This window comes from Chiloscyllium plagiosum, chromosome 13 (assembly GCF_004010195.1).
Source record: "Chiloscyllium plagiosum isolate BGI_BamShark_2017 chromosome 13, ASM401019v2, whole genome shotgun sequence".
Classification (NCBI taxonomy): Eukaryota; Metazoa; Chordata; class Chondrichthyes; order Orectolobiformes; family Hemiscylliidae; genus Chiloscyllium; species Chiloscyllium plagiosum.
Window position 1 is genome coordinate 35,935,785 of NC_057722.1, and position 17,134 is coordinate 35,952,918.

General features: G+C 43.1%; 1 protein-coding gene and 1 long non-coding RNA gene across 5 annotated transcripts in view; one reads left to right on the top strand and one right to left on the bottom strand.

Moving 5' to 3' along the window:
• Positions 1-520: 520 nt before the first annotated feature.
• LOC122555919 overlaps positions 521-17,134 on the bottom strand; it is a 68,033-nt gene continuing 51,419 nt past the window's right edge. The window contains exons 3-4 of the long non-coding RNA XR_006313397.1: positions 14,080-14,197; positions 521-783 (exon numbers count right to left, since the gene is read on the bottom strand). This is a non-coding gene — a long non-coding RNA (uncharacterized LOC122555919). The remainder of the gene's footprint in view (positions 784-14,079; positions 14,198-17,134) is intronic.
• Positions 8,829-17,134, top strand: part of slc33a1 (solute carrier family 33 member 1) — a 49,238-nt gene continuing 40,932 nt past the window's right edge. Inside the window, exons 1-2 of one of the 4 annotated variants that reach the window (XM_043702185.1) lie at positions 8,829-9,229; positions 14,548-15,351. In XM_043702185.1, coding sequence (XP_043558120.1) covers positions 14,601-15,351 — 751 coding nt within the window. In that variant the 5' untranslated portion in view covers positions 8,829-9,229; positions 14,548-14,600. Of the gene's footprint in view, positions 9,339-9,374; positions 10,042-14,547; positions 15,352-17,134 lie in introns of those variants that run through there. The other 3 variants (XM_043702184.1, XM_043702186.1, XM_043702187.1) reach the window with 3 other exon arrangements.

Genomic DNA, 17,134 nt, shown 5'->3' on the forward strand with positions numbered 1-17,134 from the left:
ACAAATCTGACACAGTATTTGAGGATTTTACTAATCAAGTCATAAGGGGAAATAAGTGAATGCTTTAAGAACCGTGTCTTTTTATAGCTATGTTTTTAAAAACTGTGAACTATAAGAAAAAATAAGTTTTTAAAAAAACAGGTTTACCAGAATTACTGCATAATTTCACAGCAATAAACGCGATACCTATTGTGAACACTTTTCTTTAGTGGCTATGGTTCCTACAACGTGTAGACATGGAAACATAGAAACTAGATGCAGGTGTAAGCTGCTGAGAAAGAAAACTGATCCTTCCAGTTTTTAAGGAAATTAACATTAAAACTTAAAATGTAGCAAAAATTCTGCATAATCTGAAATTGATTGGAATATATAAAGAGGCAAAACAATTTGAAGTCAGAAGTTGATTTTAACAAGGCAATGCAGGCAAGTGGAACAAAAAACAAGCTTGATCCAGAATCTTATTATTTACCTATTATCTATTAATTGCTTATCTATGCTATTTAGTTATGTGATCTGCCTGTTGCACTCACAAGGCAAAGCTTTTCACTGCACTGTGCCTTGGTATATGTGACAATAAATTCAATTCAATCCAATTTTAATATAAGCAAATATACAGGTGATGTAACCAATTACTTTAAGATAACATTGGTGGATCTATGCCATCCAGAGTTTTGGAAGCAGAGTTGAGAAGGTTCTACAAATGGATGTCATTTTTGGTGAATACTGTGCTTGTGGAACCTGGTTAAGTTTTGCACTGGTTTCAGGTGAGGATCAGGCAAAATCCTAGAAAAAAAGGAACAGAAATTCTTTGTGAAGATTAGAGTTTTGAAGGACTTTGTGATGATGTTTATGTTCAGTAGACCGCTGAAATAATCCATAAGATCTTTCATTGTTTTATCTGCCATTGAGTGTATATTATACAGTTCATAATCTACAGCAATTTTCCTGCTAATTCATTTTTAAGTTACACGGAATCTGAGTTTTACAGATGGCTATCCAAGATAGTATTTAATATTTGTTTTGCTTGCAATGGACTGCAGGACTGACTATGACCCACTTCACAGACAATAATGATTTGGAATCCCTGGCCCTACCTAGTCAAGTGGCCAGATGACCATGTCAAAGTACATGGACTGAGCTGATGTCCTTGACTGACTGTACTGCTCGTAAGAAAGATTTTCATCTCACCCATTAAAACTCTGGGTGTAAAGTCTGACTTTCTTTTTGTTGCTAGCCATGATTAACTACCCTCCAACTAATTAAGGATGAGCAATAAATGTCCTAGCCAGCAATGCCCACATCCTGTGAAAAAATTAATGTTATTTTTCCGATGTCGCCATGTTTTCCCAAATGACTTCGCATTGTCAACACTATTCAGGGACTGGGAAGATTTCACCCATCTTATTGAAGCTTTTTCTCTTGCAATCATCAGGACAGATACAAGAATACCAAATACCACAACGAGCGGAGTACTAACCATAGATAACCAGCATTTGCTTGCAAATCTCAGGTGAATTCTCTGACTGTGCCAAAATTACACTAAACACCAATTTAAGATTATCAGTCAGGCTCATAATATGGTCCACGTACTCTTGATCAAGGCTGCATTGATTTATACAAGTTGCCCTGTCCTCTCTAAGCATAAATGTCTAGGCATTCTGTCTCCTTCTATTAAAGGAGTTAAAAACAGAATTGAAAATGATGTAATCGTTAGCAAACGTCACCATTTCTGGCCTTATCATAGTGGGAAGAACATTAATGAAGCAGCTGAAGATGATTGTGCATAGGATGCTATCCTGAGTAAATCCTGCAGTGATACTCTGGGACTTAGATGATTGACTTCCCACAACCACAATTATTTTACTTTGTGCTGGATATGATTCCAACCAGTGGAAAATGTTCCTCCCAATTCCTTTTGAGTCCAGTTTTGCTCAGGTTCCTTGATGCCAGACTCAATCACATGCTACTTTGATGTGAAATGCAGTCACTCTTACCTCGTCTCTTGGGTCCATGTCTTCTGTCCACATTTGGCCGAGTGACCTTGGTAGCACCCAAAATAAGAATCAGTGGGTAGGTTATTGCTGCTAAAATACTGCTTGATAACACTATCAACTACAACTTCAGTCATTTTAATGACAGAGGAGTAGACTTATGGGGTGGGAGCTGGCTGGATTGGATTTAGGTTACTTCTTGAGGACAGGAAATAGCATTATTATTTTAATTAATTCATGGGATGTGGGCTTCATTGGTTAGACCAGCGTTTATTGGGTGCACTTGAGAAGATAGTGGTTAGCCTTCTTGAATTACTGCAGTCCATTAGATGTAGGTGCAATTCTGTAAGGGAGTTCCAGGATTTTCACTCTGAGACCTTGAAGGAATGTCAATGTGTTTCAATTCAAGATGGTGAGTGGCTTGGAGGGGAGCTTGCAGGCAGTGACATTTCCAAGTATTTGCTGTCCTTGTTCTTCTCAATCATGCCCCCCTCAGTCTTCTCTGTCCAAGGAAAACAACTCCAATCTGTCCATTCTTTCTTTATAACTCAAATTCTCCAGCCCACGCAACATCATGCTAAATCTCCTCTACATCCTCTCCTACAATGTGGATTCCCAAAGTGCACACAATATTCTAGCTGTGGCCTAACCAACATTTTATACTGTTCCTGCATAATCTTCCTGTTAAATTCCATTCCTTGCCCAATAAAGGAAAGTATCTCATTTGCCTTCTTAACCATTTTATTTATCTGTCTTTCTACGGACCAATGGTCATGCACATCAAGGTCCTTATGATCTCAGTACCCCTCAGTCATCTTTATCATGTATTCCTTTGCCTTGTTTGTCCTGTCCAAGTATATTACCTCACAGTTACCCAGACTGAATTCCATTTGCCACTGGTCAGCCCATCTGACTGGCATAAATGTTTTCCCGTAATCTCAGGCTACCCTCCTCACTATTTACAATCCACCAATTTTCATACCATCTGTGAATTTACTAATCATCCTCCAACAGTCAAGTCTAAATTAATTATATAGTTTTACGTGTAACATTGTCATTCCTGTTGCCTATGGTGTCTTTAAGTGGTCAGTCCAGTTTCATTGCTGTTTGACATTTCTGTAGTTGTTTAATAAAACTGAACAGATTTCAACTAGGTAAAAACAATGACTGCAGATGCTGGAAACCAGATTCTGGATTAGTGGTGCTGGAAGAGCACAGCAGTTCAGGCAGCATCCGAGGAGCAGTAAAATCGACGTTTCGGGCAAAAGCCTTTCATCAGAAATAAACTGATTTCAAGCCATTTTAAGAGAATATTAGGAGGCAACTACATTGCTTTGGTTCTAGGATCACATATAAACCAGACCAGATAAGGTTATTTCCTTCAAAGATGCGACAGCTACTATGACTAACATTTGATTTCAGATTTATTGAATTAAAATTCCATGAGAAATCATGGTTGGTTTTGAACCTGTGACCTCAGATCATTAGCCAAGAGCACTGGATTGCGAGGCGAAAGTGAGGACTGCAGATGTTGTTGATTAGAGTCAAGATTTGAGTGGTGTTGGAAAAGTGGTGTTGGTCAGGCAGCATCTGAGGAGCAGGAAAATCAACGTTTTGGTCAGGAGCCCTTCATCAGGAATGGGGCTAAAGCCTCAGGGATGGAGAGATAAATGGTAGGGGTGGGGCTGGGGAGAAAGTAGTAGAGAGTGCAATAGGTGGATGGAGGAAGGGGTAAAGGTGATAGGTCGGAGAGGAGGGTGGAGTGGATAGGTGGGAAGGACGATTGACTGGTGGTGAGGATGCTGAGCTGGAAGTTTGGAACTGGGGTAAGGTGGGGGGAGGAGAAATGAGGAAATTGATGAAGTCCACATTGATGCCATGAGGTTGAAGGTTTCTGAGGAGGAAGATGAGGCGTTCTTCCTCCAGGCATCGGGTGGTGAGCGAGTGGCGGTGGAGGAGGCCCAGGACCTGTGTGTCCTCAGCACACTGGGAGGGGGAGTTGAAATGTTCAGCCACGGGGTAGTGTGGTTGATTGGTGTGGGTGCCCCGGAGATGCTTTCTGAAGCACTCTGCAAGAAGGCATCCAGTTTCCCCAGTGTAAAGGAGATCGCATCAGGAGCAAGAGATACAATAAATGACATTTGTGGAAGTGAAGGTGAAACTTTGATGATGTGGAAGGCTTCTTTGGGGCCTTGGATGGAGGTGAGTGGGGAGGTGTGGGCACAGGTTTTGCAATTCCTGTGGTGGCAGGGAAGGGGAGGGGGGAGAACAGGGGAAGGTGGAATTGACCAGGTAGTCACAGAGGGAATGGTCTTTGAGGAAAGTGGATAGGGGTGGGGAGTGAAATATATCCCTGGTGGTGGGATCCAGTTGTAGGTGGCAGAAATATTGGTGGATGATGCGGATAATGCTGAGGCTGGTGGTGTGGAAGGTTAGGACCGGGGGTTCTGTCCCTATTGCAGTTGGAGAGTTGGGGTTTGAAGGCGGAGATGCAGGACATGAATGAGATGTGTTGGAGGACATCTTAAACCACATAGGAGGGGAAATTACAGTCTTTAAAGAAGGAGGCCATCTGGTGTGTTCTGTGGTGGAACTGGTCCTCCTGGGAGCAAATACGGCGGAGGCAGAGGAATTGGGAATAGGGATGGCATTTTTGCAGGAGATAGGGCGGGAGGAGGTGTAATCCAGGTAACTGTGGGAATCGGTGGGCTTGTAAAAAATGTTGGTGTTGAGTCGGTCGTCATTGATGGAGATTGAGAGGTCCAGGAAGGGGAGGGAGGTGTCAGAGATGGTCCATGTGAATTTAAGGTCAGGGTGGAATTTTTTGGTGAAATTGATGAACAGCTCAATCGCCTCATGGGACCACGAGGTGGCGCCGATGCAGTCATCAGTGTAGTGGAGGAAAAAGTGGGGAGTGGTGCCGGTGTAACAACGGAAGATGGACTGTTCTATGTAGCTGACAAAGAGACAGGCATAGCTGGGGCGGATGTGGGTGCCCATGGCTACCCCTTTTGTCTGGAGGAAGTGGGAGGATTCAAAAGAGAAATTGTTGAGGGTGAGAACAGTTCAACCAAACGAGTGAGTGCGCCGGTGAAAGGGTACTGGTGGGGACATCAGGAGAGGAACAGACGGAGGGCTTGGAAGCCCTGGTCATGGCAAATGGAGGTGTAGAGGGACTGGATATCCATGGTGAAGATGAGGCATTGGGGTACAGGGAAACAGAAGTCTTGGAGGAGTTGGAGGGCGTGGGTGGTGTCCCAAACATATGTGGGGAGATCCTGGACTGGGGGGATAGGACAGTATTGAGGTAGGTGGAGATGAGTTTGGTTGGGCAGGAGCAGGCTGAGACGATAGATTGGCCAGGGTAGTTAGGCTTGTGAATCTTGGTAAGGAGGTAGAATCAGGTGGTGCAGGGTTCCCAAACTTTGAGGTTGGAAGCTGTGGGTGGGAGATCTCCTGAGGTGATGAGGTTGTGTATAGTCTGGGAGATGATGGTTTGGTGATAGGGGAGTTGAGGGGGCGGTAGAAGGAGGTGTCTTCAAGTTAGCGCCTTGCTTCAGCACTGTAGAGGTCAGTGCGCCAAAATACCAGTGCACCCCCTTTATCCGCTGGTTTGATGGTGAGGTTGGGATTGGAATGGAGGGCTGTGTTTTGTGAGGGCGAGAGGTTGGAGTGGGGGAGGGGTAGACAGGTTGAGGCAGTTAATGTCCTAGTGACAGTTGGAAATGAAGAGATCGAGGTCGGGTAATAGACCAGCACGGGGTGTCCAGGTGGATGGAGTGTGTTGGAGGTGGGAGAAGGCGTCCTCAGAGGGTGGGCGGGAGTCTTGTTTGAAAAAGTAACCTCGGAGGCGGAGGAAGAACTGTTCGACCCCACGACACGTATTGAATTCGTTGATGCGTGGACGGAGGGGGCTGAAGGCCTTTATTGAAGACTGATCATTCATCCTCAGTGAGGGGGAGGTCTAGGGGGAATAGTGAAAACTCAGCAACGCTGAGAGCTGGGATCTGGTATTGGTGTGGAGTTGGGAGTGGGGGCGGAGACTGTAACTGGAGTGGGCGTGGTGGTAGGAGGTTTGGGGGAGGAGTCATTGGCAGAGATGCCAATCCCCTTGGGGTACTAGGGGATGATGACACTAGGCGTGGTGTAGGTGAAGTCTTTAGGGGTGGAATTCGCTGTAGAAGCAGCCATAAGTTACAGAATGCATGGTGTCAGTGGTGATGTGGGAGGGGGGGGTGGGGTGGGGGGCAGCAGAAGTGACGAAACGCGCGGAAGTGGGTGACTTCGTAGGGGGCAGAAGTGGCCGCGGTAGTGGTTGTGAAGGGGTCAGAAGTTGTGGGATGCATGGTGTGGCTGATGTCAGAGGAGGCAGAAGTGGCTGTGGCGGCAGCAACAAGAGGGGTGGAAGTGTATTCTCAGTTAGGCCTTGCATTGGTCCCAGCGGTGGCGGATCTTATGGCAATTGCGGTGGCTGTTGGTTGTCTGGCGGTTTTGGTGGCTGTTGTCTGGCTGGCGGCCATGGCTGCAAGCTGACCGTTGATGGGGGCGGAAGTGAGTCATCAATCGCTGTCCTCGAGGCTGGCAGCCAAGCAGTTCCCGAGGCTGAGGGAAGCTTCTGGAATGTTCGAGGAGCGTTGGTCATGGAGGTGGGTATATAAGTTTGTGTACTTACAATTTTTGATGTTTCAAATGGTGTAGCAATACTGTTTGTTGAGTGTACGAATTCTTCTTAGCATATAGTACAGAAGGGATCCTTTGTAGTTCTGAGAGAGTGTGACCCTCAGTTGAGGCATAGCTGACTGTAGAGAGGTTAGGTGGTGGCGCATGGCTGCAAGTGTGGAGCAGAGGATCCGGAAGGAGAACCGTTGCTGGTGGTTTTGAATTTGTTGTCTGTACTGGTTGTCCTGTTTGGATCCAAAATGTGCTGGTCTGAATGTAGTCTGGAGTCCATGTGGGATCAGTTGGTTGTGGAGGCAGGCATTGAGGAAGGAGATGTGGCTGTGATAGCGAGTCTGTTTCAGGACATGGTTGAAGAACTTCAAGGCAGAGGAAACAACTTGGGGGTTGCAGTGAGAGACAGACTCACTGAGATCTTTGAAGCGAGAGGAGGAGAACTTCTTCAAGGTCGGCATCCTTGCAAGAGGATTCGCAGTAAGGTTAAAATCAACTAGGCGAAAGTGAGGACTGTAGATTCTGGAGATTAGAGTGGTGTTGGAAAAGCACAGCAGGTCAGGCAGCATCCGAGGAGCAGGAAAATTGACATTTCGGGCAGGAGCCCTTCTTCAGGAATGAGGCTGGAAGCCTTGGGGGTGGAGAGATAAATGGGAGGGAGTGGGGCTGGGGAGAAGGTAGTAGAGAGTGCAATAAGTGATGGAGGAAGGGGTAAAGGTGATAGGTGGGAGAGGAGGGTGGAGTGGATAGTTGGGGAGGAAGATTGACAGGTAGGACAGGTCATGAGGATGGTGCTGAGCTGGAAGTTTGGAACTGGGGTTGATTGTTGCGGGTGTCCCGGAGATGTTCCCTGAAGCGCTTTGCGAGAAGGCGTCCAGTCTCCCCAGTGTAAAGGAGACTGCATCGGGAGCAACAGATGCAACATATGACATTTGTGGAAGTGTAGGTGAAACTTTGATGGATTGCTAGTCCTGTGATGTTACCATTACATCACTCTTGGTGAGTGAAGGCTGGTCTGTCACTAACAGGTTATGGGTAAGGTTTCCCTAACACCACCAGTTGTGGGAGAGATTCCTCAGGTTCCACCAGCCTGTATGTGGGGTTCTCCAGGATGCAACAGCCAGAGTGAGGCTCCCCTACCTTCAAGCAGCCTTTCCAGTAAAATTTCGCATCTCATCAGCCTGTGGAGAGAGGTGACGTTCTCTGTCTCCAGCAGTTTGGGGTGAGGTTCTGCTGCCTCAAACGGCTTGGGGATGACACTCCCTGTCTCCAACAGCATGTGGGGGAGGTTCCTCTTGTCTCTCGCAGACTGTGGGTGAGTTTTCTGAGGTTTCAACAACCTACTGGCAAGGTTCGTCAGGCTCCATTATCCTGTGATGAAGATTCCCCAGGCTCCAACAGCCTATTGGCAATTTTCCTCAGGCTCCAACAGCCTGTGGGTGAAGTTCCCTGTCTCCAGTAGCCTCTGAGGGAGGTTCCTCAGTCTCCAGCAGACAATTGTGAGAGGTTCCTCAGGCTCCAACATCCTGTGAAAAAGGCTTCAATCACCTACAGGTGAAGTTCCCCCAGGCTTCAGTAACCTTTAGGTGAGAGAAAGTGAGGGTTGCAGATGCTGGAGATCAGAGCTGAAAATGTGTTGCTGGAAAAGCAGCATCCAAGGAACAGGAGAATCGACGTTTCGGGCATAAGCCCTTCTTCAGGAATGAGGAAAGGCTTATGCCCGAAACGTCTATTAACCTTTAGGTGAGGTTACCTTGACTCCAGCAGCATGGTTCTGATGTCTCCAACAGCCTGGGAATGAAGATCCTAAGGCTTCAACAGCCTGTTGGTGAGGTTCCCTTGTCTCCAGCAGCTTGTGGGTGAGGTTACGTAGTCTCCAGTAGCCTGTGGGTGAGGTTGTGCTCTCTCCAGCCAACTGTGGGCAAGGTTCCCCAGGTTCCAGTAGTCTGTGGGTGAGGTTCCCTTGTCTTCAGCAGCCTTGGGTTGAGGTTGTGCTATCTCCTGCAGCCTGTGGGTGATGTTCTGCTGTCTCCAGCAGCTTCTCAGTGAGAATCCTGTATATTCAACAGTATGGATGAGTTCCCAATACTCCAGCAGCCTGTGGGTGAGGTTCCCACGTCAATACCAGTCTGTAGGTGGAGTTCCCCTGTGTCCTGCAGTCTCTGGGGGAAGATTTCCTGGCTCCTGCAATCTGTGAGCAAGTTTCCCAGGTTCCAACAGCTTGTTGGTAAGGTTCCCCAGGCTCCAATAGTCTGTTGGTGGGGTTTCCCAAGGCTCCAGTTGCCGATGGATGAGGTTCTCCAGACTCCAGCAGTCTGTGATTGAGGTTCCCATACTCCAGTAGCCCGTTGGTGAGGTTCCCCAGGCTTTAGCAATTTGTGGGTGAGGTTCCAGGAGTCTGCGAGTGAGATTCCCGAAGCTCCAGGAGGCTGGGAGTAAAGTTACTGAGGCTCCAGTGGGTGATAAGCCCGTTAGGATGAGCCACGTCAGTGCTGCGCCACCGCCGGTTGTGGGAGGAGCTGGTTGATTGTATCCGGCATTCCGGATCAGGAACCAGGCAGCAGCAGGTGAGGACAGTTTACTTTGGAGTCGCCGGTAGTTGGGATCAAGTGATGGAGTAGTACATGTCTCCGATCAGAGGTTTGCCGCTTTTCTCGGAGGAATGTGAACGCTGAGGTCAGTGTGTAAGCGCCTCTGTTCGCTCGATTGCGACTGGGTTTGGCCTGGTACCAGACTGCAGCTTGTCTTCATGAGGACCTGATGCTAAAGTCCATTTCTCGTCCGATACACGGAACTGATTCTGGCAATGAAACCGTTGCCACTGGCCGAGGAGTTTGGGCCTTGCTCTAGCTTTTGATCCGCCACACTAAGGCTGCCTAGTATTTGTTTTTAAAAAGACAAATTTGTTTGACCTTGCGTTATTAGATATTGTCTGAGAGAGGCCTGGTGTACAGTACTTTCCTTCGTCGCTGCTCCTCTGGTAGAACTCTGAAGCAGTTTAGTGCAGTGCATTGTTTTCAAAGATTTTATGCTGCAAAAGTGAAATTTTGTAACATAATCCAGAAATTTGGCTGTCGAAATGTTCTAATCACATAATCCCTGATCTTGGACGTTAATTAAAATTCATTGCATTTTTTCAACTAAAGTAATGCTTATATTAGGTTACATTTTGAATGTAAGATGTTCAAAAGCATGCAAGTAAAATTACTGCATGTACATACATGCTGGTAAAGTAAATTCACCACAACCTATCAGCATCATAGGCCTGCTCTCTCTTTACGATGAGGCTATTGATCGTAGTTTAATCTGAGGGTTACCATGCTCCAGGTGAGTGGTAAGATTGCGACTGAGGGACCTTCATCGTAAGCTGTTTGTGCAGGTATTGTAATCGTGCTTTTGGCATCACTGCATTGCGGTTCAACCGAGTTACAGTAACTGTTTACTGTATGTGCTAGTATCAGCAGTATAAAATATGTTTACGTTATATTCTGAAGTTCATTGTCCTTATTTATTGCATAAGAAATTGACTACTCAAACATAACTGGAGATTGGGTATTGTTTATGATTTGCTCAAAGTTGTTTTTGCAATTTATTATAATTGAATGCTTCAGTAAAACTTTAAAATAAGTTGCTGCTTATTGCAAACTGATGCTATTTCAGATACATTTATTTCAGGTAGTTTTAGGAGAAAGTGAGGACTGCAGATACTGGAGATCAGACCGAAAAATGTGGCTGCTTTTCCAGTGCCACACTTTTTGACATTAAGGTGGTTTTGGCTGACTTGATTTATTTGGAATCATTCCTTATTAAGTATGATTAGTTCACAGCCCTGTTCTATCCCCACTGCTGGGCAATTTTTTTGATTAGATAAATAATTTCCTTTTCAGAGTTATTCTAAATTTATTTCAACTTCAATATGCTCCCTTTCAGGTAGTATGTTCCAGATTATTGCAATTTGTGTTTTTTACTTGCGTATCTTCTGATTCTTTTTACTAATTACATTAAACTATGACCTCTGACCCTCTGCCTCTGGGATGTTTTTATTACTGAAACTTGAATATTGCTGAAGAAAAGGCATGCTGTTGAAGTTATTAAACTTGTATTCATCTGAATTAAAATACAAATATGAAATTTGTATTGATAAGTACAAGATGAAAAGATTTATTTCAGCAATACTCCAGTTCCGTACTATCAAGTGACTATTTATCAAAACACTTCAAGATTTTGATAAGCTTCATCAAATTTTTCTTTGGCATGCTTATTTGAACATAACCCCACTTTCTGAGATCTATCTTTCCATAACTGAACTTTTTCATCCTTGACGCTACCTGTACCTTAGTAAATGGCTCCACACTGCTCCCTCTAAGCTTTGAAATCCATAAAGTGCCCAGATTTTGTCATAGTGCTACATCTGGGATCTAAATGATGATCTATGGGAATAATTTCCTTGCGTTATGCCTCTCTTAATAAAGCCAAAAATCTATTTAATCCCATTTTAGCTTCCCTACTGCCACCTTCAAATAAACTGTAAATGTAACACTTCCTGACCAATCTGTTTTTGCACATCTTTTAAAGGAATATAGTTTGGTTTGTATTGCCTTTACTCATTCTTCCTGCCAAGATTACTTTGCACTGCTTTGCTTTGAATTTTACCTCCTAATTTCATCAGAATATCCAAGTCTTCCTGAAATCTATTAATTCTCCTTGTATTTTACATTTGAGTACATGGCCTCTGCACACCTTGAACTGATGCCTTCTGTATCTAAATCAAGGTCAATAATACGTTATCAGAAAGTGGAGTATTTCTAATACTGACCCTTGAGGAACATGATTGCATACTTTCCTTAAATCTGATGAAGAGCTTTTATATCCCTCTTTGCTTTTCACTAAGATTTTTCATCCACCCAATAATCGGTCCTTGTATCTAATGGACTTTAATTTGGTTAACAAGTTGATGTACTTTACCAAATTCCTGTTGAAGGTTCATGTACCTAACCATAGTTACTCTTCTCTCATCTCTTCCCTCTTAAACTTTTTGCCAAAGAATTCTATGGGCTCCAGTCAAGAAGAGCAGGTGATAGAGTCATAGAGATATACAGCATGGAAACAGACCCTTCAGTCCAACCAGACCATGCCGACCAGATATCCCAACCCAATCTAGTCCCATCTGCCAGCACCCGGCCCATATCCCTCCAAACCCTTCCTATTCATATACCCATCCAAATGCTTCTTAAATGTTGCAATTGTACAGCCTCCACCACTTTCTCTGGCAGCTCATTCCAAACACGTACCACCCTCTGCGTGAAAAAGTTGCCTCTTAGATCTCTTTTATATCTTTCCTCTCTCACCCTAAACCTATGCCCTCTAGTTCTGGACTCCCCCACCCCAGGGAAAATACTTTGTCTATTTACCCTATCCATGCCCCTCATAATTTTGTAAACCTCTATAAGGTCACCCCTCAGCCTCTGGCGCTCCAGGGAAAACAGCCCCAGTCTGTTCAGCCTCTCCCTTTAGTTCAAATCTTCCAACCCTGGCAACATCCTTGTAAATCTTTTCTGAACTCTTTCAAGTTTCACAACATCTTTCCAATAGGAAGGAGACCAGAATTGCACACAATATTCCAACAGTGGCCTAACCAATGTCCTGTGCAGCAGGGAATGCTGTTTCCTCCAGACTGCCAAAGGAAGTCTTGTCACTGGAATAAGCTAGCCTGCATAGACATGGCCGATATAAGCAAGCTCAGCAAATGAATATAAAAGATGAGGTTGAAAATTTGCAGCAATCTTCAGCAGGATATGCTGATTGGATGATTCATCTCGGTGTCCTCCAGAAATATCAGCATCACAAATTCCAGTTTTCAGCCAATTTGATTAATTCCACATGAAACAGTTGGAGGCTCTGGATATTGCAAAGGCTATGGATCCTGACAACATTTTGGCAAGGGTATTGAAACATGTGCCACAGAACTTGCTGTTTTCTTAGCCAAGTTGTGTCTGCATCTACCTGACAACATGGGAAATAGCTCATGTATGTCTTGTACACAAAAATCAGGACAAATCTAACCTAGCCAATTAACACCCCATCCGTCTACTCTTGATCATCAGAAAAGCAATGGAATATATCATCAAAGTGCTATCAAGTAACACCTGCTCAGCAATGAGGCCATTTGCAACTCCTTGATAATAAATCAAATTATGCTCAAAGGTAGGACAATATCCAAGTTTGACCTGAAATGTGGCAAGGCACATTCATGCCACTCAAGTGCCATGCAAAGACCAGAACTTGCTGCTCCCTTAGCGAAGGTCATAAAGTACAGCTACAACACTGGCATCTACCTGACAATATGGAAAATTGTCCAGGTATGCCCTGTGCACAAAAAGCAGAACAAATCCAACTGGCCAATTACTGCCCCATCAGTCTATTATCCATCATTGGTAAAGTGATGGAAGGTGTCATCAATAGTGCTATCAATTAATACCTACTCAGCAATAACCTGCTTAGTGATGCTGAGTTTGGGTTACATCAGGGCCAATCTGCTCCTTGCCTCACTATAGCTTGGTTCAAACATGGATAGAAGAGCTGACTTCTGCAGGTGAGGTGAGTGACAGATCGTGACATCAAGGGCATAGTCGACACAGTGGCGCATCAAGGAACCTGAGCAAAACTGGAAATAATGGTGATGAAGGGGCAAACTCTCCATTGCTTGGAGGCATACCAGCCACAATACATAATTTTTGTTTGGAAAACTGATTCAAAGGGTTCTTGGATCCCAGCATCTTTTGATACTTTTAGAGAATGTATAATCTGAAGCCCCTTACATTTCTTTATTTTCAGGAGGAATCCCTGAGAATGAAATGCAAATTTATCACTTTGGCATTTAAACTAACAAACCTCCTCCACTCTCCTATGGTACCTCACATATCGATGCATCTTAAGCCTCCAGATACACATTACCATTTTCCGTATTTGCAGCTTGCTCCTTTCTTTGTGCTTCTGACACTATTAAAATTTTACTTTTACAATTGTTGTGTGGAGTTGTCTATTGTGTGCTACTAGCAGGTACAAAATATTGGATCCAGATGATATACAACTTATTACTCCAGTGATGTTTGCAAATTTAGTTCAGTCTTTGATTTTTAAAAGAATTCCATTAACAAACAAGTTACTTCATCATTATTTACATGATTGTAATTTATACTGTTTCCAAGATTTTTAAGTAACATGGGAATTTTTATTTTAAAAAATGTCATACAGCTAAAGCCATAAGAGTTAAATTGTTTAAGTTAACAATAGCAATTCTTTGGTAGTGCCACCTAACTCAACAAAGAAATCATGATTGCAGATATTGCAGTCCATAAGTATGATTCAGGTCTCAACAAGTCATGGTAACAAGTATGTGTTAAAAACTTTTAAATACCAGTGTTGAACAACTTTGTTCTATTCTTTTCTCTTCTTGAGACATGGATTCAAAGTCAGTTCTGATGGAAATGTGTTCAAAGGTGTTGATAGTTGATTCTTCCTGGTTATTGAGAATTCTAAATAAAATGAGTTTGATCATTTGTGCTTTCTGTGCGTTTTAATTTAGAAACAGTTTGAAATTCAGCAATTAAGTTTACTGTAGTGGGGCTACAATTCAAATAGCATACAGAAATTAAAACATTACACAGAGGCTGCAGAAATGTTTTCATGACACAGGCTATTAAGTGCCGATGAGGGAAATTTTTATGATGTCATTTAAAATATCTAAATTAGAAAGTAAATTGCTCTTTAACATGCAAAAAATCTGTTATCTAAGTAAAGTGCTTCCAGAAACATTCGACTGCTCATTATGAACAACATTTTTTACTGAAACTTGAAACATTTTCCTGACTATTTTTGTTTTTAGGATCCATATGTGATGTATTGATTGAAGAACTGAGCCAAGTCTTCAGATCTGACATGCCGTCATCAGATATACCCAAAGAACGCAGCAGACAACGTGTTCATGATCCCATTGAAGCTTGGCACCCACAAAATGATATGTGGAGCCATGAAACCAATTTGGAAGTAGATGAAAACAAAAGCTTTTTAGAAAACAATGACAATGGATTATCGGAACCTGATCATAAAGTAGTCCTTACAAATGATTTCAATAACATTTTATTGCTCTTATTCCTTTATGTCCTGCAAGGAATTCCACTTGGCTTGGCTGGGAGCATCCCACTTATACTACAAAGCAAAAACGTTAGTTATTCGGACCAAGCTATTTATAGCTTTGTGTTTTGGCCTTTCAGTCTAAAACTACTGTGGGCACCCTTAGTGGATGCTGCATATTTTCCAACCTTTGGGCGGAGGAAATCTTGGTTGGTGCCAACTCAGTATTTTTTGGGCCTTTTTATGCTTTGTCTGTCATTTGAAGTGGATGAATTATTGAAGAGTGATGAACATACTAGCCCCGATATTGTTAAACTTACAGTTGTGTTCTTTATATTTGGATTTCTGGCTGCCACTCAGGATATAGCAGTGGATGGCTGGGCATTGACTATGCTATCCAAAGAAAATGTAGGACTTGCTTCTACTTGCAATTCAGTTGGACAGACAGCAGGGTACTTTCTGGGTAACGTACTCTTCTTGGCATTGGAATCAGCAGAATTTTGCAACACATATCTACGTTCTCAATCTCAACCAACTGGAATTGTCACTCTATCAGGTAAAGTTTTGAAGATTTGATTTTAAAATTGTTCAGCTTTCAATCTTGAATTTCTTTGAAAAGCTCTTGAGCTAAAATAGTTTTCGGATATTCTAATTGAAGAACATTGAAAATTCTTGTCATTAACAAAAGCATAATTTTACTAAAGTTAGCATTTTACCTGCAGTGCCGATTATGCTTTTAAGTGTCACTGGTTACTTTTGGCCTTTACAGTGTTATAATTGTTCACTTCCATGCATTTCAATGTCATAGAATCTGTGTGCAGTTTCAGTATAAAAACTTCGGATGGCAACAGTAATTGAGGACAAACAAAGGATCTAACAGAGAAAGAAACTCATTTGAGCCTGCTCCGGTCTTTGAAAGGTTCATAGTTGACCTGGTTGTCATCTCAATGCCATGTTTCTAACTTAGTTCAGTTGGATTGATGGTTGGTTTGCATTGTAGAGATTCCACTGCACCGCTTCAATTTTCATACTGCTGAGATCACTATGAAAGCTCTGCTTTTTCAACCTGTCCATTGCCTGAGGTGTATTGACTGTCCAGTTCAACTCACCATTCACCTCTGATAAGTGAGCAGTGGACCATGGTAACTTTCACTTCTTGTCTGCCATCATAAACTTTGACTCTTCTACTTTTCGAAATCTATTTAACTGTACCTTGAATAAATGCAATATCCCAGTTTTCACTGCTTTTTCGGGAAGAGAATTCCACATATAAATATGAACAGTAAGCATTTCTTTAAATAAAATGGGACAGAGGGGCCAAAGTGATATAGGCTCCTTGGATAATGAAGCTATGGAACCAGGAAATGACACAGGAGTTGAACAAATGTTTTGCATTAGCCAATATGGTGGAGGACACTCAAAAATAGTAAATCAAGGGAAAAAGGTAGGAGAACATAAATACAGTAACTATCGCTGGGGAAACTATTGGGGCTAAAGGCCAATAAGTCTCCGGGACCTGATAGATTGCATCCTTGGATATTAAAGGAAGTAGGTGTGGAGTGTGGTGGTAATCTTCCAAGAATCCTTGGATACTGGAAAAGTCCTCGAGATTTGGAGAACTCTAGCAGCCAATATAAACCCTTACTCAAAAAGGGAAGGATACAAAGAAAAGGTAATTATAAGCCAGTTAGCTTAACATCTGTCATTTGGATAATGTACAATAAGGATGCACTAGCAAAATTTTCGGAAAGCAGAGTCAGCATGGCTTTTTGAAGGGTAAATCATGCCTGACAATATTATTACCATCTCAAAGAATTCAATAAGCAGAATAGGTAAAGGGAAACCACAAGATGTAAAATTTTAATTTCCAAAAGTATTTGGCAAGATATCGTACATTAGATTACTTAACATTACCAACAAAAACATCAGGAAACTAGTGGGCCTGTACCTCACCACCCACTTCACCTTCAACAACATGATCTACAAACAAACCAACGGCACACCCATGGGATCTCCGCGATCAAGATTCATAGCAGAAGTGGTAATGAAAAGAGTAGAACAAGCAGCCCTACCAACCATCAAACCAAAAATCTGGGTCCGCTACGTAGATGACACCTTTGTCATCACAAAACGAAACAAGATAGAAGAGACATTTAACATCATTAACGCCCTCACAGGCATAAAGTTCACGAAGGAGGAAGAAACTGACAACAAACTCGCATTCCTGGACGTCACAGTTGAAAGGACAACGGAGAACTAAAAACCTGCGTATACAGAAAACCGACAAACACTGACCAAATACTTAACTACACCAGCAACCATCCCAACACACACAAACG